This window comes from Protomyctophum parallelum (genome assembly GCF_964188405.1).
Source record: "Protomyctophum parallelum genome assembly, chromosome: 7".
Taxonomy (NCBI): Eukaryota; Metazoa; Chordata; class Actinopteri; order Myctophiformes; family Myctophidae; genus Protomyctophum; species Protomyctophum parallelum.
The window spans coordinates 38,963,734-38,986,726 of record NC_139705.1 but is presented as its reverse complement, the minus strand read 5'-3'; the positions used below and the strand labels follow the sequence as shown (position 1 = coordinate 38,986,726).

General features: G+C 45.7%; 1 protein-coding gene across 1 annotated transcript in view; it reads left to right on the top strand.

The window, feature by feature from the left end:
* plxnd1 (plexin D1) overlaps positions 1-22,993 on the top strand; it is a 108,990-nt gene that overhangs the window by 45,864 nt on the left and 40,133 nt on the right. The window contains exons 13-19 of the mRNA XM_083769818.1: positions 2,272-2,417; positions 6,645-6,750; positions 8,793-8,932; positions 10,148-10,327; positions 11,585-11,669; positions 13,742-14,008; positions 17,720-17,869. Coding sequence (XP_083625944.1) covers positions 2,272-2,417; positions 6,645-6,750; positions 8,793-8,932; positions 10,148-10,327; positions 11,585-11,669; positions 13,742-14,008; positions 17,720-17,869 — 1,074 coding nt within the window. The remainder of the gene's footprint in view (positions 1-2,271; positions 2,418-6,644; positions 6,751-8,792; positions 8,933-10,147; positions 10,328-11,584; positions 11,670-13,741; positions 14,009-17,719; positions 17,870-22,993) is intronic.

Here is a 22,993-nt window from a genome sequence, read left to right as displayed (position 1 = left end):
GTCACCTTCGTGCTCGTCTCACGCACAGCACATGTCCGCCGGCTGTGACCTGCGGTGGGATCCATTCAAGTACACAGGCTTTGTGTTGCTCCTCATGTGAAAAGGCCTCTGGGTTGTTGTTTCAATTGGGTTTAAGAACCCCTGATTCATGTGCCGGCCGGGAGGACTTAATCTTGACGGACGATGGTTCTCCGCCTCCAAAACCTGTAGTCCGTGGCTCACGGACTAGTAGTCCAACTCCAAACCATATTCTACAGTGTGTCAACCCGGATTATTTATCTTTTGAAACCTACGACATTGTGGCATGTTCCAAAAGGGCCTATAATTAATTGCTACCTTTAATGGGGTTTTTAAAAGCTGCTGTTTCACAGGCAAATTCACACATTCTCTGATGTCTCTGGAAATCAAGATCCTCTCAGAAGAGGTGTAAATGAGCTGCACGCCAGCTAACGTTAATTTCAACACCAAAGATGCTCAATGACACTGCAGACACTCAAGGTGCTATTGGACGGCTGGTGATAATAACTCACTGCTTGCTGCTGAGATGGGAGTTACTGGGTGTTGTCTATCTATATCCATACGTGCATATGCACGTGCACATGCAGCATGTGTGTGTGTGTGTGTGTGTGTGTGTGTGTGTGTGTGTGTGTGTGTGTGTGTGTGTGTGTGTTTGTGTGCGCGCGCACGTGCGCGTGCGCGTGTGTGTGAGAGAGAGAGAGCATAGTTACTGTATGGTATAAGAACGTGTGAATGTGTTATGATCACATGTCTTGTGTCTAGATATAGCATAAGCTTCAGGCTTGCCCGCTGCGACCAGGAAAACACTTACATCATTTCCCCTGGTCCAGATCCAACAGATACAACTGTTAGCCGCCCGGTCGGTCTCAAGCAGTTTGTTTTCTCATGATATTAAAAGTCATACATTCCCCTCCTTGTTTGAACACTTCTCACTTTAGCTCTGGAGTTAACGGGCGTTTATTTATCCCAGCTGTCACTCACTTCAGGCAATAATAAATGGAACTATTTGAATGTGTGTCCCCCTGCCCCCTGCCCTATCAACCCAGACCAAACAGCGTTGCTGTTTTCCTTTGTACGCTCAGTGTGTGATTGAGTCAGTGCGGGCTGTGGAGCCGAGGATAATAACAACACAGAGGGATCAGTCGGACATGTCCTCATCCCTACCAGGGGAAACGGTCACCCAAGAAAGGCATGTGCGGTCCCTGGGGGCCCCATGGTCTGCAGCTATCCACTATAAGCCCTAATTTATACTTTGTTGTGTGCTGACAATAAATAGTTGCTCTACAAGCTCACGATGTTGTCGCATCACTGTTGTGACTTGTGAGCTTGTTTTAGAAAAATCCTTGAAATATTTTCAAAAATGTTTCCAAACTTTTTTTTACATTTTTTAAACATTTAAAAAAAAATGTCCCCCTGTAATGACATTGCTAAAATATGCCACAGTTAATGGGGTTAAGCTAGGTTAGTCACAGTAGTACAGCTACAGCGGTTACGTAGATGACGGTAGATTTCTGCTGCCGAAGGAGCCAGAGATCCTTATCTGGAAAGCTGTGTTTCCGTCGTCATCGGAGGGGTGACGGCCCCTCGCCTTCCACCCCCACGGCTTCCTGAGAGCACCGTGCGGAGGGGGAAAAAAATATTCAAGAGCTGAAATGGTGCATGAGGCGGTGCGCGCATCAGAAAAACAACAGGAGACATGAGAGACAGAGGAATTTGACACGGCACAAAATGGAACGGCGGTGTGTGCATTTAGCTCCCCCGTCGAAGCCCCCCAGCGCCCGTTGCTACCCCCGTCCTCACTCGCTCTCCTCTCCACACTCAATTTTGTAAATTGCCTCCCCACTCGTTCACCTCTCCTGCTCTCCCATTGCACCTCGCCTCTCTGCCACTCTCGCTCCCCGCGTCTCACGAGGGGCGCGCATGGAAGGGCCTCTCAGCCCGCTCTTCATTAAGTAGATGCCGAGAGACTGAAGAGTCTCATGCTTAATTTATTTACACCGCCGTACGTGGACATATAATTCAGGCTTCTAGGGCTAGAGAGGGTCTGGTCTACCATGTGGGTATATATATATGCCTAAATTGTGCCATTGTCAATTAGATGTCTCCCTCTGAAGAGGCACTTAAACTGGACACTCGTCTTATCTTCCATCTCTGCCCGTCATTAGCGCTAATTGTTTTCTACTTCTGAAGGGCATGCATGTCTTCACCTCCCTCTTCTCTCCATCTCTGTGCTCTCCTCCTCCTCTTCCTCAGATCTATCCACAGAGTGGGCCCGTGGAGGGGGGAACCCTGCTGACAGTGCAGGGGAAGAATCTGGGCCGGAGGGCTGAAGCAGCGACGGTCTCCATTGGAGACGTGCCATGTTCCCTCCTGCCTGAGCGCTACACCGTCTCCCAAGAGTGAGTAACTATAGTCTCATATGACCCATCATTTGGCTACTTAGGTTTCATCAAGGGAAGCTGCTCAGATTTGGGATTTTAGCATATTAAACATGTAAATGTGTGAATTTTTCTGTAATTTATGGACAAATCTTGTAGAACATTAAAAAGTTAGTGATCTCAGCCGTGTAGAAATGTGCACACACACATGCCCGGCCTGCGCACACATAACACATACACATACACACACACACACACACACACACACACACACACACACACACACACACACACACACACACACACACACACACACACACACACACCACATGGTACCTCTTTGAGCTAGGAGCTAAATATACTGTGATTGGTATTTCACATGTCATTGGACAATTTTATAATGTAAAGCAAATTACATACAGACCACTTTTCAACAAGTGCCGACAATTTTCTCCAGTAATAACATTCATATCGTTTGAAACCATATGCAGATCATTTGGTGAGGCTACCGAATGTACGTAGTGCGGTTTGCACAAATTCATCAGGCTTTTCACAAATATTATTATGCAGCGCACTTCCCTCGCTCCCTCCCCACCAGGGACCATAACACTGTCACCATGGAGACAGCAGGACCGCGGTTTGACACCTGCACACGGTGCCTGGGCGGTGGAAAGCTGTAATTCTAGAACTACATCCAAACTTCCATTCCAATATCTGTTTTGTTCATGTTCATCTGGTCCCGCTCCGCTGAAACCAATCACTGTTTTTTATGCCTGATTTATATTTGATTCCGTGCCTGTGTCGTGCACTGAAAATAACCGACCTACAACATCGCAAAGCATTACCCCGCAATGCTTTGTGATCGTGTAGATCGGCTATTTTTGTAGCGCGACACCGCCACGCAACTGAGTATAAACAGGCCTTTAGAATTCAGAGCAGTTCTGAGTTTGACCTGCAGGTCTTTCCTGTCACCGTGGCTTCCTTGACACATTTTCCCGCACGCACGCGCGCGCACACACACACTCACACACACACAAACAGCGAATAACGTTTCACTCCTGGGGATGATCTCATCTTGCATCGTCATCCCTCATTGGCTCCCCAACCTGGTTGTTATGACAGCAATGCCATATCCTCGGTGCGGGAAGCGGCGCTGAAAAACCAAAACACGTCAGTGTGGCTGACAGCAGGCATGCACAAACATGCACAGACACACATGCACGCGCACCCACGCACGCACCTGCACGTGTGACCTCAGCAGCCATTGCTGTTGAGACAGGTGCACGTGGGGGTGAAGGGTCACAGCTGTGTGGACAGAGGACAGTGTGCAGCCCTGGAGAGAACCAGAGCCCACAGTCCTAATATGTCACCGGTCTAATTAATGGCATCGTCAAGCACGACGCGCCTCATTTGCTGTGAGTACGTACGTGCACTTCTGCGGATACTTTACACTCAAGTCCTCCAAGTTGCCCACGGCCCCATCAATCTCGGTCGCAGCTCAAGTGTCTTCTGTAAGGACCAAACTCACGCCCACGTGCTCAGAGTAACATCCCTCGGTGCTAATGCAACCCATCTGTAACTCTGAGACCATACAAATGTAGCCAGATGGACCCGCAAGGACCCAATGTATCTAAAGTAACGGGTCCACTTGTACAGTTTTAGATTTTAAATCGAGCTGCACAGAGTTGTTGATTATTCTCATCATCCGCTCGCTGAAAAGATCAACAGGCGACTCTCACTGTAGCCCATCCTGTTCGTTCTTTTCATTGGTTCAATTGTTATAAAATCCACAGACACTGAGCAGTTGAGACGAATAACCATGTACAGTACATACTAATGATCCATAATGTACAAATCATGGATAAGGGTTCAGGACAGAGGCCTTTTCGGGGAATATGGACTTAGATTATTCGTTAGTTAGTTATTCGTCTCAACTGTTCTTAACCACTTAAACTTCCGGCAAGTGAATTTATAAAAAACAATTAATAGTGAAATGGTTGAAATATGGATATAATGAGGTTTCTTTCCGACAGTGGCAACATATTATCTATGTGCAGTGGGGAGGTGCTCTCTAACTGTCTATCTTTAACACAGACTATTATCTATGTGCAGTGGGGAGGTGCTCTCTAACTGTCTATCTTTAACACAGACTATTATCTATGTGCAGTGGGGAGGTGCTCTCTAACTGTCTATCTTTAACACAGACTATTATCTATGTGCAGTGGGGAGGTGCTCTCTAACTGTCTATCTTTAACACAGACTATATTATCTATGTGCAGTGGGGAGGTGCTCTCTAACTGTCTATCTTTAACATATCTATGTGCAGTGGGGAGGTGCTCTCTAACTGTCTATCTTTAACACAGACTAGCTGGAATGCAGGCCGAGGGTCAGTCAGGACTCCTGCTGGGAGACTGGAGCATTGTGTCCTTTGCCCGCGATCACACTGCGTCAACATCACACTTAATACCTCCCGCACGCATGCACGCACGCACGCACGCACGCACGCGCGCGCGCACACACACACACACACACACACACACACACACACACACACACACACACACACACACACACACACACACACACACACACACAGACACACACGCACACACAAACACACACACACACACACACACACACACACACACACACACACACACACACACACACACACACACACACACACACACACACACACACAGGCCAGTCTACTGTACAAAGATATACTGACCTCTCCGGAGCGTCTCTGTATTAATAGCTGCTTTGTAATACTAATAACTCTTAAAGGGCAACATTGCTGAATTTTTTACCTGAATCTTGAACCTGAAACGTAGTTCTTTTACGTTGGGCATTGTCTGTGCTGGGAGAAAGTAGATTTTTATAGGTTTTTTCAACAAGGCTGTTTTTGACTAACACTGCATGTGGCGCACGCACGCACGCACGCACGCACGCACGCACACGCACACGCACACGCACACACACACAGATACTGTAAATCATACACAACACTCAAAGTTTACAACTCTGCATGAACACACTTGCACTCAAAGGACCACAAGGGAAATAAGCTCTTAAGCTTTATTGTGTTCTTTTCCTTTTGAGAGATATGTGCCGTAAAATACATTATGTTAATGCGTGTGCATTTTGTCAATGTTGTGAGAAACAGATGCCAGATGTCAATCTATCAATTGTAAGTCTTATTGTCCATAATGTATGTGCGTAGATATTATTCAGTTTAAAACATATTACTTGTATTTGCAATTTCCATGCTAACACACAATACACGCGATATTCATTGGTAAATTGGAACAGTATGTTGTGACAAAAGATGCTTGTGTGTTTTAACAAAAAAAAAAAAAAGAAAGGCATCTTCGATCCAATTCTTTGAACTCGGTCATCTGGACCTGAGCTGGTCTCCAAACCTAACCCCACTTACATAATAATCAGCCCAACCCGGTCTGACCCGGTGTCTTGGACCGTCTCGTTTTATGTCCCGCCCAGTCTCTAGGGGCGAAACACAGCTCCTCCACATATGTGAGGATTTAAACCCCTCATCAGAGGCGCAAGGCCTCTTGTCAATCACCAGCTAGCGCTGTAAACCGCTGGCTCGCATTTATGGCCATCTTTAGCATGAGGCACCTGACTAAATAAACCAACAGCGTGTGTCGAGCTGGGAGGTGATGGTGTGCTGTGTTGTAGGTTGTATTCCCCCCCCATACCCCCCACCTCAAGTCTGATTTATACTTGGTTACTGGTTTCACCCCCCACATACCTCCGTCTGATTTATTGGTTGCGCATTGTGTCTACCACCATCTACAAGCTCACAACGAGCCACGCTGTGACGCATTGTGAGCTTGTAGATCAGCGGTGCGAAATACTGTACCGTCTAATTATAACTCAGGCGATCATGGTGCCTCTAGCATGTCACATTATGATTAATAATACAGACAATGGCACAAGGCCTAATCACAGCCAGGAGGTGAGAGGACAACCTTTAATCTCTGCTGTGGTTTGGCACATCTGGTCCGAGGAGCTTTGAACTTCACATCCTCTAATATCTGACGCCTCCGATGATTGGATTCCATATGTAAGTGGAATGCGCTTTGATGGATCGACCCCAGAACATGGATTATCGACCCTCACTGGTACTACTTGTACTTGCATTGTTTAGTCTTGAAGTGTGCTGTCTTTTGTAATGTTTATTGCCTTTTGTGTAATTCAAATGTGCTGTTTTCTGTTTTCTCCCAGACTGGTGTGTGTGACTGGGAGGTCCGGCTATGAGATGATGGATGCTGTCCAAGTGACTGTCGACCATGCCTTAATGGGGACGTCAAAGGAACCTTACTCATATTTAGTGAGTTGCACTCCCACAGTCTGTCCGGTTGTCTCCGTCCGTCCGGCCGTCCGTCTCTCCCTCCGCATTCTTCTCTCCTCTGTCTACATGTCTTTGCTCCTTGTTCCGCAGCGGGAGAGCCGTCCCAATGTGTCGGTTGAGTGTTAGCAGATGTGTTTTATGATATTCAGGAATGCGAGTGTGTGGGAATCTTCAAACACTGATGAAGAACTGCAACTTAAGCACTATTGTCGTTCAGACCCGGCTGCCAGCAAAAACAAATATGTCCGACTCGTTGCGATGTTCCCTCCTCTGAATTCATTATTGGCAAAAGCAAGCCAGCATTGTGTTAATTGACCCTCGACCCACACAGGCTCCCATTGGACCAAGACTGTGCGGCCAGTGGAAATACCATTCTTAAGCCTTTTGTTTCTTTTTGTTTACGGACAAAGAGGGTTCTTCATACTTCATCTGGAGAGCTTGATAATTTCGCCGGCTATCTTAAAGAAAAGAAGGGATTTGCCGGTGAGTCACTATGGTCTCATGAAGCCTTCTCCAAAACCATCGGAGATGAACAAAATAAATCCAAAACAACAAACATGGTTGTTATGGGAACTCCTCTCGGGATAGCCTGGCTCCGAGCTGCTAATGCTTCGTTTAGACTCTGCAGTACAACGGCGTTGTGCAACCAATACCACATGATAGACGATCTACAGATGTACAAGCTCACAACAACAGATCTGAACACAATGCGTACAGAGCATGTAGATCGGCTATTGGTTGACATGCGCCACCTCACCGCGCAGGGTTCTCGCCGCACAATACGAACAAAGCAACGAAGTATAAATCAGGCTTCAGCGCGAGAACGTGTTTTCCACGTATAGTGCGAGGGGGGGGGGATGGGTGACAACGGAACAGAACGCTGGGTGGGGGGGATTTTGGATCCGAGCGGAGACAGGATATGTGTCTCCAACTGCACCTCCTTCCTTGAACCTTGGGCCGGAAACATCTGCCTCCTTACGCCCACTCAGACTCGTACACACACACACACACACACACACACACACACACACACACACACACACACACACACACACACACACACACGCACACACACACACACACACACACACGCATGCACGCACGCGTGCGCACACATACACCCACACACACACACACACACACGCACACACACATAAACAAACGGACAGACAATAGGCCTCCCCATCCGTGCATACAGAGGAAGTGAGTGCTGTCAGTGAGGATAGGAGGTCTCCCTTGAGGTGAGTTTCATGGAGGCTAGAGAGGCTCTGGAATGCTGATGGTGCTGTAGGTGTTGGACATGGATATTCATGTTCGCCTTAGTCCGTTTGTTCCTACGTGTCAGCGTATATTAGGTGTGTATACGGTATGCGTATCTTGTTTTGTGTGTGTGTGTGTGTGTGTGTGTGTGTGTGTGTGTGTGTGTGTGTGTGTGTGTGTGTGTGTGTGTGCGCGTGTGCGTGTGCGTGTGCGTGTGCATGTGGGGCGGGACTTGTTTCTAACCCAAAGTACACTGTAAAATCTAGAGTGTTAATTTAACCCTGAATTTGGAAGGAATGTACCCTTTGCCGGTTCATGTTTACACTTTCAAGTTTCAATGTACTGTGGATTTGACAGTGAAGCTGTCCGGTATGCGAAGGCCTAAAGGGCGATTAGATTCAGCCGCGCTAGCCACTAATGTACTGCAGGCTGCACTTTATTCACAGCTTTCCTCACTAATTTACCGTTATAGTCAGCATGCTGTCTCAGCCAAACTAAAAAAGAAAACAAAGAAACAAGATATAAATTATGTGCAGGATATGTTGCGCGTGGCTTTGAATTGTCAGTTTTATGTCAAGAAGTGCACTATAAAGCATAAATTACTGTTTGTGTTTTTTTTCTTCTTTTTTCCCCACTTTCTTTTGGAGGGGGGTTACGAGTGAACACTGCCTTTTTCCCATGACATAAGCTGTCACAGACCGCACATAATAAATCCGTCTTCTATGTCTTGATCATCGTGTTTCTGCCATCTGGGTCTCCAGGTCCCCAAGCTGTCGTCCATGAAGCCTGAGAAGGGCTCCCGTGCTGGGGGAACCAGAGTGACCATCCAAGGGGAGCACCTGGACATTGGCTCTGAAGTCAGAGTAATGGTCAATGGCACCCAGGAATGCAACATCATAATGTGAGTGCTGCTGTAATAATTACGATAGAGACAACAAATATAACTTGAAAAGAGACATCATCTCATAAAAACTATACTGTATGAAAAAGGCCTTAAGATAAACATACTTTTCAAGGAAAATAAGATACAGATTTACTTTTCACTTGCCAGAGGCAGTGAGTTCCACAGCCAAGGCAGCAAAGTCAGCAAAGTCCAGGTCAATTGCCAGAGGGATCTCAGGCTGCGTTGTGTTCAGGATCGTAGGGGACTATACATTTCAAATGTACCTAGGAGCCTGATCCTGTAAAAAGCTTTAAATGTTATCTGTAAAATCTGTACCACTTGGGCGGGAACCCCTTTTGGTGTTAGCATTATGTTATGCTTTAGCTATTGAAAAATAGCAGATCTCGTAGCAGAGCTCGTATTTAGAAGATTTTAGCTATTTAGAAGATTTTTTTTTAATTTCGAGGTCAGGCCTAAATGGGTTAAAATATGACCTGTTAAGAGCTCAGATAACCTGCAAATTCCAGAGGTTCAAGTGCAGAGGGCCAGGAAAGACACCCATTATAATGCTTTCTGCTACTCCTAATCCCTAGCTGTTTACTCTTGGTTATCTCTTTTTCTGTATCTGTCTGTGTTTCATAATTGCGGTACTATGACAACTTAATGTCCCCCGTGGCCGAGGATATCCATCCGTCTATTACACTGTGTTGACTGGGGTCCCCCTAGGGGTCAATACTGGGTCCCCTCATGTTTTCCCTCAACACTAAATCTCTTTGCCGGAAACTGCCGATCTACAAGCTCACTCACCACACATTTGCAACACGTTGTGAACTTGTATAGATCTGCAATTTTTTGCCAAATGTTCGCTGAATGTTTGCCTCTTTGAGCAGAATGTTCACATATGACGTGCAACGCTAGGGTTCATGTGGTTTCAATCTATTTTAAAACCCCCGGCCAACCAGTGCAGAGAGAGCCAAGAGCAGATAACAGTAGTTATCTGTTGTGGTCGCCTGTGGCTTAAAATGTGAGTGCACTTCATGCAGATGCTTGTGCACAAAACACAAGTTGTTTACACACTGTAGGGACCTCTATGAAGCATTTTGTTTAATAAACTCCCAAACAGTCATCCTTTAGACTCATAAGGGGGTCATTGTGACGGAACTTCTGTGCTACGAGAAATCATGTTGCAGCTGCGGTCCTGTGATTACTGTATGTTTACCGCTCGTGTTCCAGGCAAACAGATGACACCATCGAGTGCACCATGCCTGCAGCCGCGCACACACAGACGGAGCCGGTGAGCGTGTGCGTGGAGTTTGAAAACATTCCCTGTCAGAGCGCCGAGCTCAGCACAACCTACACCTACGAGAAGAACCCCCACGTCAGCTTCATCAAACCCAAAAAGAGCTACCTCAGGTACACTCGCACGCACACACACACACACACACACACACACACATACACACACACACACACACACACACACACACACACACACACACACACACACACACACACACACACACACACACACACACACACACATGCGTACAGACCGAAACCAAACATCTCCTAAACATCCCTACTTAAATGTCTTTGCGGTTGGTTCCCTCCCAGAGTGAATGACATAAGCTGCTCCAATAATGTGTTCCTGATGTGGCGTCTTCTACAGGCCTGGTACTGTATCTCCTAAACAGTGAGATTCCAGGCTCCGGTATTCAGTGGTGGACAAAAGTATTAGAAATACCACAATGCAGAAATACTGCAGTAGTAAGTCCCGTATTCAGACTTGAGTAAAAGTACAAACGTATTTCCGTCAGAATATACTTACAGTACAAATAAAAGTACCCAAATATATATTTATATTATATTTAGTTATGTAATAATCTAAATATACAAAGTTAATTGTGAACAGCCAGCTAGGCCTGGAATCATTTTAGGTGACAGGCCACTTGGCCTTTGATGTTGTAATTGTTTTGAGGTCACAAAGAAGTTGTTTTGTAGTCCATCAAATAAAACAATGATTTTAAGGAATAAAGAAATGAAAATAAATTAATATGGTATTACCAATATTATGATTCACCTCCTCTGAGTTAAAGTTCACACATTCTCAGCCCTGGACTATAGTTTGAAGATGAGGAAAGTGGGGGTGGGGTTTGAGTGTATATAAGTATATGCAAGTAAAGTAAAAGTATCTCAAAAAGAGTAAATACTTGAGTAAATGAACCTTATTACTTTCCATCACTGCTGGTACTAATATCTTCTAAACGTCATTGCATGTGTGAGACACGTTTCCAGGAATAGGAGGGAGCCTTTGATAGGCATGTGTGCACTCTGCTTACAGCAGAGCTATGTAGTGTGGTGTATCTAATTAAACAATGCATGCACTTCAACTATTTGGCTGCAGTGCATGTGTGTGTGCGTGTGACGTGTGTGTTTGTTTGTGTGTGTGTGTGTGTGTGTGTGTGTGTGTGTGTGTGTGTGCAATGCATCTCTGTCACACTGTTCGTTTTTCTTTAACCTGTTCTGTTATTGTCTCCCTGCCATTATGGTTGCTTGTTGTTGTATGCGAGCATGTGTGGTGGTTGTACGTGTTTTGCACCCTCACTTTCGTAACCATTGTTATGGGTGTGTTTTTGTGTGTGTGTGTGCGTGCGTGCGTGCGTGTTCTAGTGGTGGCAGGACCATCACAGTTACAGGTCAGGCCTTTGACCTGGTGCAGAGTGTGACCATGGACGTGCGCGACATTGGACAGACAGTGAGTCACTGCAAGATTCATTAGAATGTGAACTGGTTGACACTTTCGCCCGTATCTGCACAAGATGATGAGTGATGCCATGCAGTCTGTTGTACAGTATACCGCTGCGGTCGTAATGTAAATGAATGCCCTACTTTAGTTTTACTACAATGTTGTGCAAAAGTAGCATAAGTAGCGCAATATCGTAAATAGCTTTTTGCTACTTTTGAAAAACGTTGAAAGTGAACGTGGTTAAGTGTGTCTGTGTCTTGTAGCAAAAACATTACTTCATTGGATCCATTCCCTGAAAAGTAACAGTTTGGACATCCAAGGTTTTACACCCGACAGCAACGATATGCTGTTGTACACCTGGCAATAATCTTGAAGGCATATAATGCTGTAAAGTGAACAGCATGATGAATGGAACAATGATGCAATGCACTTGGCAGTGCCGGACAGAAACATGGACATGTTTCTTCTGTCTCAACATGAAGTGGAACATGTCTATTGTGAATATTCTCGCCGTGATAAGCGATAGATCCAGGGCCAATGGCAGGAGCCTTTATCACAGAGAATAAAGTGTGATTTATATACTAGCTACTCTGTAAGCTCGCCAAAAAGAGCCAATCTACAGGCTAACATAACAGCCCCTGTTGCGTCAGAGCTAAAATCCATACGTTTAGTAAGAGACATAATTGCAACTTTAACGACCGGAATTCGAACACGCGGGTGTCTCCCACGGGAAACAAAACTTTAAACTCTCATCCAAGTGAACATCTTGGCGAGGGGAGATAGTGGCCTTACATGCTTCAGTCAGGGCTATTTGCCAAACATTGGGGTTATCAGCTTCAAACTGGGCTACTTGATACAATGAGAAACGTCTAAATGTCTCAGTGGAAGAGCAGAGAGACCAACTTCAACCACAGCAGATGTACTCGTTATATTGTATTAAAATACTCTAAAACATTGGTTCTCAATCTTTTCTGAATCAGGGCGCACTTTAAAATCTCAAAAGCATTCGTGGCCCAACCATCTACTGTATGACCACTTAAGTGGTCAGATGGGTGTGCCGCGTGCATTTCCAGAGCATGTTGCTTTAATTAGAATTTCTCAAGATTTTACCTTTATTTGACATATCATTTTTTATTTTAATGTAATATTATCATTAACATCTTAATTATTAGTTATTTGGGGGTCCAATTGCAGTGTCCTCACTGCTACCCGGCCCACGTGTTGAGAATCACTGCTCTAAAATACACACTGGTTAAATTAGCTTTACTACCTCCCCCTGGCCAGCCTGATGGAGGGGGAAGGAACTGGTCGGAATAACGTCTTCCTTCCACGCGTTACGTCCGGCCGGGGAAACTCCCCCCCCTGTCAGGTGAAAAGAAGCAGCTTGGACTCCTCATGCATAGAAGGAAGCATGAGATCAGTCCGCTGCCCCCCCCCCCCCCCAGGTTCACACTGGGTGAAAATATGGGATGCAAAATCGTGGGAAAAATGTAGAAAAAAAAAAAAATAGCCTTTAATTCATGACTCATTCTATTATTCCTTTGAGTACAATGGAATGGAAACAAACCCCTGGGCTTGTTTCTCTTATCTTTTTAGCATAACGTTTGACTGTACTCCCTGTACTTTTAACAATCTGACTGTACTCCCTGTACTGTTAACAATCTGACTGTACTCCCTGTACTGTTAACAATCTTGTTAGGTTCCTAAACTTTTTTGCAAGCTTCGTGCCACGTTGTGAGCTTGTAGATCGGCTCACTACTTCTTAAACATTTGTTTTCAAATTTATGGATTTTCTTTGATTTCTTCATGAAATTACAAAAAAAAAACATTGAATTTTGTTTTTATTTCATAAACAATTTAGCTTTTTTTGGGAAAGTGTTTTAAAATAATAATTCAAATAAAGTTGACTCATAAAAATGTGTCCGCAACCCACAAATGGGTCCCGACCCAGCCAGTGTTTGGGAACCACTGCAATCAATCAATCAATCAATCAATCAATCAATCAATCAATCAATCAATCAATCATCAGCCAACACAAGTTGCGGCGTATTTTCCATTGTTCTCCGTCTGCGTCTCTCCAGGCCTGCACGGTGCACTCGCCCTCCATGATCACCTGCTCCTCGCCGGCCGCCAGCCAGTCTCAGCTGGCGCCGCTGCTGTTCTTCCTGAACGGCGTGCTCTACACGGGCGACAGCCCCGCCTTCTACGACGGCGAGCCGGGCGAGGAGGAGGACGAGCCCCACGGCGGCCACTTCCTGCTCGAGTACGTGGAGGACCCGCAGTTCTTCACCGCCAACCATTACATCAAGCACCACTCCGGAGAGGACGGGCTCACCCTCATCATCACCGTGAGTCACTCCCCATCCAGTCAGACGTTAGGGCGGGGGCAGGGGGAGGGGCACGGAGGCCACAGTGTGAGGGCAGGATGTAAATGAGCTTTCGGCTATTTCTGGTACGACCGTCATTGTCAGTGGTGGAAATGAACTAAGTGCATTTACTCAAGTACTGTACTTGAGTACAATACAGACATATTTTCATCAAGTATATACGTTGTTCAATATGTTATACTTCTATACTGTTATACTTTAGCTACAAGTTAATTGTTAGATTTAGATGATTATTACAAAGCATACATCAACCAATTAAGCTCTATTTTACAGTTACAGTAGTCTGTTTGTAAACAGCCAATCGAGCCTGTAGATCTGCTGATTTCAGAAAAATTTTGTTCTGTTAGTGGGATGTACTATACGCACATTAGACACACCAACGGTCGGACATGCGGAAACAACGGTCGGACATGCGGTCGGACATGTGGTCGGACATGTGGTCGGACATGTGGTCGGACATGCGGACGGACATGCGCTTTGTTGTCGGTCCAATGACAGTCGGACCAATAGTATGTCTAAACTAAAGCCTGTACTCACTCAAGTAAGTACATTTTGGAATACAATACTTCTACTCAAAACACCTACTGTATATAGCCACAGAGTATTTCTACATTGTGTTACTTTTAAAACATTAGAGTACTTTTTCCACCACTGGTTATTGTGCATATAGTCCCGGTCAACTAAACAAACAAAAGCCAGATCTCAGTCTTTATCTTCCACGCTCCCGGCGGTGACAGACTGCTCCGTCTATGACTAACAGTCATGGCTGAATGCCTTTCTATTCTTATTCATACAACACAGACGCACATAAACAACCACATCAAAGCCTCCATCACCCTGGAACCTGTAGCGTTGTGAGGGAGGCGGGGCCCACAACGCCAGCCCTGTCAGCCGGGCTCAGTGGGAGGTCCCGTCGCTGCGTTCTAGCTGATCTAAGCACCTGTCTCCATGGATTTTGTCATGCCGGATAGGGGTCCTGGCTATAAAACTGTACAACATGAACATGGCATGGAAGTGGCTTTGAACATTGCACGGCTTCCTCTCTCTCTCTCTCTCTCTCTCTCTTTGTGTGTGTGTGTGTGTGTGTGTGTGTGTGTGTGTGTGTGTGTGTGTGCGTGTGCGTGATAGTATAATTAATTTTAGAAAATTATGATGGCAATTTTCCTGGTCCTCACAAGAGAAAGGGTTGTTTTATGGTTAAAAAATGGGAAATAGGAATTGACATTTAGAGGTTGGTTGGTATTTTAGGGGTTAGGTTTGGAGTTATACCTGATTTATACTTGAGCCGCGAGCCACTGCCGTTCACCGAAAATACTTAGCTCACTGTCACAGCTCATAAAAATGACCTTCATAAAAATTGCATTCATAAAATCGCCATCCTAAAATATTGAAGTCCTCACAAGCTCAGTAACATAGACATGTGTGTGTGTGTGTGTGTGTGTGTGTGTGCGTGTGCATGCCAGGAAGAGGCCTCCTCATACAGGAACTGCTGTCTCAGCCCATCTGCATTGGGCGCAGACACTTTTGTTGTTTCCTGTTTTGTGTAGGAAGGTGGATTCCACTCATGGTGGACCTGAAGGGAGAAGCAGATCTTCAGCTGACTGAGTGGGTGCTGGAGAGAACGTGTGTTTGTTTAATGGGGAGCTGTTTTTTTAGCCAGTTCCTATATTAAGACGCTGAGCTGGAATGTGGGTGGGTTTCTTGTTTGCTTTCATCCTGTTTTGTCCTGTAGAATTTCATTGTTGTTCTTTTGTGCGGGAAATGTAATGTAATGAGACGCATGGCAGGTTTATATGTGGTTTTATAGACTAGAGCTTCCTCGCGCACAGAATCAGTGGTATAATGATAATATTATGTTATAATCCTGTTTGCACTATACGCGCGCACGTGTGCACGCATGTTTGTGTGTTTGTGTGTGTGTGTGTGTGTGTGTGCGCGTACGTTAGGAAGTTTTTGTTGACAAAGACCCAGGGGTGGCATCCTGCATTAGGGACTGGAAAGAGCCCTCAGGGTATAATCACAGAGCGGAAGTACGCAGGGGATGAACACACGCACACACACACACACAAACACACACACACACACACACGCACACGCACGCACGCACGCATGCACACACACGCGCACACACACACACACACACACACACACACACTACGCCTGCATTTGTCATTGACATTTCATAATCTTAAGCCTGGCACATGTAAAACAACACATGCGCAGCCACACGCATGCATGCACACACACACGCACGCACAACATGACATACGGTACATACCGTACCTGGACATGATGTCTGCCATGCGGTCAGGCAGCCCTGAAGGCAGTGACCTTACACATGATTTTCATTGTCACTTGTTGCCAAGAATGGCTCCATACGCCACAGCTCCAAATCCCATCTATGTCGCTCAGATCAAAATGTATTTCGGTTTTGGGGACACAGGAAAACAAATCCTTGGTGTTAATTTCCCAGACTCTTTTGGGTCCGTTTGTAACCGCGACTGACAGAGAGCCCCGGGGTTGTGGGTTCCACTTCGACTTCTGTTTAAGGGTCCTGACAATGTCTTATTTTGGGGCGCGGAAGGCAGTGACGGCTGTCAGCGGGGTTTGTTGCAGTAGAATGTTCCCTGGCCGTGTTTGCTGCTTTAAGCTGAACTCTAGCCCAAAACTGGATGAATTCCGTTCTGGGCTCCTCAGTGAGACAGCTGTGTGACAAGCCTGCCTCTAGCTCTCCCTGCTGAGTTGTGTGTGTGTGTGTGTGTGTGTGTGTGTATGTGTATGTGTGTGTGTGTGTGTGTGTGTGTGTGTGTGTGTGTGTGAGGGTGTGTGTGTGTGTGTGTGTGTGTGTGTGTGTGTGTGTGTGTGTGTGTGTGTGTGTGTGTGTGTGTGTGTGTGTGTGTGTGTGTGTGTGTGTGTGTGTGTGTGTGTGTGTGTGTGTGCGGTACTTGTATTACTATAATTGTGAGGGCCAAATGTCTACACAGTATTACACACACAAATAATTTGAGTCATTGTGAGGACCATTTTCCTGGTCTCTGGTTTTTGGGTTTTATGGTTATAAATTATTTAGGCAGGTAGATAGATAGATACCTATCTAGGTTGGCTTACAATTAGTAAAAGTTTGAGGCTGGGTATAGGGGTAGGCATTTAGGGGTTAGAGACTGAATTATACCAGATTCTTACTTAAAGTAGGTGCACCACTCCAGTGCCGCAAACCGAAAATATAGCCGATCTACAAGCTTAAAAGCTATATTAGGTTCTAGGGTTAGAATTACAACATGTTTTAAACATGGCATTCGTAAAATCACACATGCTCTAGTCTAAAATATCAATATTCTCAGTATTGTATTGAGTATTGTAATACAGACCTGTGTGTGTGTGTGTGTGTGTGTGTGTGTGTGTGTGTGTGTGTGTGTGTGTGTGTGTGTGTGTGTGTGTGTGTGTGTGTGTGTGTGTGTGTGTGTGTGCGTGCGTGCGTGCGTGCGTGCGTGCGTGCGTGCGTGCGTGCGTGCGTGCGTGTGTGCGTGTGTCGGTCTGAGCCATAGAATAAACCAGGCGCCGGTTGTGTATGAATGTTATCTGTGCCCATACAAACCAGGCCGTTCTGGTCCCTAAACACTGACCACTAGACGGCTTTCTCTCTCTTTGTTTTTTCGTCTGCTCCTGGCACAGAAAGGGCCGAGCGACCTGGAACTGGCGCCGGACGAATACTCGGTGATGATTGGCTCGTATCCCTGTAACATCAGCTTCCATAACGATCAGCTGTTCCACTGCACTATCAACGGTGTGCTGAGCTCCAGCGAGAGCGAACTTCCTGTCACAGTAAGTACACACTCAGGCACGCATTAGTATTAGTATTACTATACTTGTAAAGACATCAACATTGTAGGACTTGGAACTTAGAACGTAACCCTGAAGCCTGAGTTATAGGCTTTAGAAAATAGCAGATCTAGAAGCTCATAACACATGTGTAGTTGTATTGTGAGCTTGCTGTAGATCTGCACCCATGCACAACTACAGTAAGTATACATCAGGCATACATTCAACCCTAACCATTAAACATAACCTCTAATAAATGCCTAGTAATCCTAATCCTAATTTTAAGCCTATCTCCATTTTTTAACCCAATTTATGCCGAACCTGCAATTTCTCGGGTTTAATGCTTATACCCTTGTGTGCGAAATCTGTGGTTCCTTTAATGGCTGGAGCCCATAGTACTCCCATGGTAGAAACAGCCTACACGATAATCTTCGGTACTCATTAGTGTTTTTTAGTGCTCAGAATGGGTTGTAGTTGTACCATGTTGGGAGCTGAATAAAACATTAATTTGAGGTTGCGCTAAGCATAATAATAGTCCGGTCGGCGCTACACAGCCTGGAGTGAGATGAGGGCTATTTTTCTTTTTTTTTTAAGATATTTTTTTGCGGCTTACGCCTTTTATTGGTTTTTGAAGGGACAGACAGTAGGCTGACAGGAAACGGGAGAGAGAGATGGGGGAAGACATGCAGTAAAGGCCATGTCGGGCTCGGGAGTCGAACCCGCGGCACACTGCGACTGGATTACCAGTCAGGTGCCCAGACCGTTACGCCACGGCCTGGGCCGAGATGAGGGCTATTCTTCTTCGCTTATGTTGCGCATTTCACTGGCACTGGCCTCACGTTACCGCCTATGGTAACGGGAGGTAATTTTAACCATAAAACAACCATTTGTCTTGTGAGGACCAGGACAATTGTCCTTTTAATGTCTATTTCTCAAATTGTACTTGTGCAGACATAATTTTTGTTATTGTGGTAATAAATCACTGTTTACCGGCGGTATGGCGGTATTGAGCAATACCTCAAAAACATTGTTTTTATAATATATTTATAATATAATAATAATAATAATATAAGGTATAAAGGTACTACTATAATGTCTCTGAATGCACCCTGAGATTTAGGAAGTCATCCAGGTTACTTTGCACTTTGCCACTCCCTTTGCCACTCCCTTTATGCATACCCTCTATAATCTATATCTTGTAAAGTTGAAGTCAAGACAGCTGCTTTGGAAGCAGACCAGCTTCAAGTTCAAATGAAGTTCGAACCTCTGTGCACGCTCAGTGACGTGTGTCCGCCTCTCTCTCTCTCTCTCTCTCTCTCTCTCTATGTATGCATTATGGATGCTTTGTCCTCCCCCTGTTCGTGCCAATGTGAATCAGCAAACTGCTGCGTTTAGAAAGTGGGTGGAGGGTGGTGGTGGGGTGGGTGGGGTTTACCAGGCTGGAGCCCCAGTAGCAGAGCCTCACCTTTTCATCTCCATCTCTCTGATCTGTTATCTGGCCGCGGTATCGCATCACGTCGTCCGTGCTCACACATGCGCGCCCGCCGCGCCTCGACACGCGAGTGAGGTGCGCAGCACAAATATACCCGAGGGTGTCCCATGAGTCAGTGACTGCTTCGCTCATCAAGCGTGTTTTTGTTTGGTCTCTCTGTCAGAGAGAAAGGGCTCAATCAAGACGTAGCCGGGCCCTGCAGAGGCCTGATAAAACCAGTCTCTCTCTCTCTCTCTCTCTCTCTCTCTCTCTCTCACACTCTCTCAACCCCCCTCCCGTTTCCCGTGCCTTGTTGCCCACTCTACTATGTTTTGATACGGGCTTCATAGGAAAGGATTCATCTATATTTAAACCTAGCCTCAATGGCCTGCGCTGAGAGTGGTTGGTAGAAATGTTCTTTCTGTCTGCCTGTCTGCCTGCCTGCCTGCCTGCCTGTCTCTGTCTCTGTCTGTCTGCCCGTCTCTGTCTGTCTGTCTGTCTCTCCGTCTCAGTCAGTCAGCGAACCGTGAGGAACTCACTGTGCCACAGGCCGAGCGAAGAGAAGAGTGGGAAAGTTTGTCTTATTTTCAATCATTCTTTTTTCTCTCTCTCTCTCTCTCTCTCTCTCTCTCTCTCTCTCTCTCTCTCTCTCTCTCTCTCCCCCTCCCTTCCGCTCTCTCAGGATCTCTGAAAATAAACAAAGACAATTAGTAGAGACATACCAGCGGAGCAATGGGTCAAATCAGATGTCATAACACAAACGGGTGGGCTGCTGATATCTCCCCCGTATATGAGTGTGACTGTGGCTGTTTGTGTGTGTGTGTGTGTGTGTGTGTGTGTGTGTGTGTGTGTGTGTGTGTGTGTGTGTGTGTGTGTGATTGTTTGTCTGTCCTGGAGAGTCAGATGGCTCACACTGTTTATTTTCCACTGCGTGCCTGTGTATTTGATTAAGTGTGTGTGTGTGTGTGCGCCTACATGCAAATGCCTAGCTCATGGGCATCGAAAACAAACCTTTTCCTCTACTTCAAGTTGGGTGGCAGATCTATTTTTGCACACATTTCCCCTGGCTCCCCTGAGCAGCACGAGAGGAGCACGGGGAGGAGGAGGAGGGTTGCTGCGGCGTGTTTTCGTACCCCAAGCGAAACAGGAACATGGAACAATAGCATTTTCCCCTCCATTACCCAATGCCCTGCCTGCTGCAAACTCTTGGTCATGGTCCTCTTTCACTGGCCTTATACATACATGCCTGGACGAGAGAGAGAGAAAGAGGGGAGGAGAGAGAGAGAGAGACAGAGAGAGAGAGCGAGAGGGGAGGAGAGAGAGAGAGACAGAGAGAGAGAGAGCGTGATTGCACCCAGTGGGCCATAAGACCTTGTTAAGGGTGATTTACTCTCAGTTGCATGCCAGTGCAAAAAACATCCATGCTCAAAACACCCGATCTACAAGCTCTCTCACATTTGCTCTGAGGCGCATCGCGAGGTTGTTAGATCGGGTATTTTTGGCCCACTTAATACAAATCAGGCTTTAGGGAGGATTTGGTTTGAGGATTGGCGGTCTTTCTATCTCATTCTCTTTTCATGAAGCATATGTCGGTTTTTTTGGAAAAGCGCAGTGCACAGTGCTGGTAGGAACATGGAGGATCATGCTGACTAATCACAAGGCAGAATAGAATACTTTATTGGCAGTTTAAGAAAATGACACAAAATGACATCATTTTAAAAAACGCCAAATGGACTTAGACACAAAAAAGCCTTCGCTTGTTTCCATTGTGGTCCACTTTGTAACATGAAACTATACACAAACATACTGTACAAACAAAACAACCATGAAACAAATAACAAATAATCCTTATATATAAAAGGCTGCCTGGGAGCTATATACATAGGACAAGAGGTACCCTGAGGGAACAGTCCATAGCATGGGAGATGGGCTATCCAGGGTCGGAAGCTAACTGACTATGACTACATTATCACCCACTCTAACTGTGAAGCCCGGGGACTTGTTGAGGTTTTGATCCAAACAGGATAGATTCAGTTTTCCCAAGGTGCAGTGACAATTTGTTGTCGGAGAGCCAAAGACAGATGCTACCGAGCTCTGTGCTCGAGTACTCTCTCAACCTACAACTTATCTTTGTCCGAGACCAGGAGAGCTGAGTCGTCTGCGAACAAGAACAGATTGCATTTACATGCAGAGTTCATGTCGTTTACATAAATTAGAAACAGTAAAGGCCCTAGGATGCTCCCTTGGGGGACCCCACACTCTACTGGGAGGGAAGTCGACAGGGTACCGTTCACCTCGACCACCTGTTTCCTTCCCTCAAGGTACAGTATAAGATCTCACCCAGTTTACAGATGGGTCTGTTTTTTATGACGGCACTCCTGTTGGGTGACTTCTTCCCTTCAGGCAGCCACTTGCAGCAAAAGATACAATACCTTTTGTGTGTTTTTACATGTGTTTGCATGTTACTGTGTGTGTGTGTGTGTGTGTGTGTGTGTGTGTGTGTGTGTGTGTGTGCGTGTGCGTGAGTGCGTGCGTGTGTCTGTGTCGGGGGGCGGGGCTGCATGTGTGAATGAATGAGCACAGGGTACACATACACATATTGGTTTAAGGCTGAGTTCATGTGTGGGCTGGTGTGTGTGTTTGCTCGACTACGTGCATTTCTTCACACTGTTGCAAAGAAACTCGTGAGAATGTTTGCAGAGAGCTGCGAACTTGACCCCCCGTTTCTCTCTTTACCCGTTAGCCCCTCTCTCTCTCTCTCTCTCTCTCTCTCTCTCTATCTCTCTCTCCCTCCAACTTATCCCTTAACTATTACCCCTCTCTTCATGTCTCAATTCAATTCAATTAAATTCAATTCAATATTGCTTCCGTGTGTGTAACCCAAATCTGTCCACAAACACAAACATTAAATGCCTTTGACAATGAATGGACAATATTGAGTGTTTGTGTAAACACAAACATTGTGTAACACAAACATTGAAGACGAAGGTTAGGACACAAATTCTGATTGGCCGGAATGAGATGATGTATGATGATGTACGATGACTGTGAGTTTGTGGCTGACCACCATCTCTTCAGCTCTTTATAAACAGAAAACAAAAAAGGGCCTTCGAATACAGTACTTTTCTAACAGATGGAAGGCAAGTGATCTTTTTACTTTTGGAAAATAATATTGAAGAAACTGTTAACTGGTTAATGTGTGTACCGTCACTTTATAAATGGTAAATGGTGCATTTATTGTATAGCGCCTTTATCCAAGGCGCTTTACATACTGTAGATTGTGCATTACATTCACCCATTCACACACACATTCACACACCGATGGCGGAGGAAACCATGCAAGGCACCAACCCGCACCCTTTGTCAAGTCCCGCCCATGGTTGTGCCCCTCTTCGCACCCATTGGTTGCCGTTTCGTGGTTGGACAAAAATGCTCTCTCTCCATCCACTACCATTGAAATAATAATGTTTTTCAGTTGCTTCATATTGATATTCTGTGCACTCATTTCGCATAACTTGGTGTCAGTAAAAAGGAACATCACAGGTGCAGCATGGTGACTGGGCATATCACGTTTGTTTTTAGTTTTTTCCAAAAAAGATGTTTTAGCAAATTCAACATAAACGAACCAGGGTGGAACAAGGCAGAAAGAGCCTGCT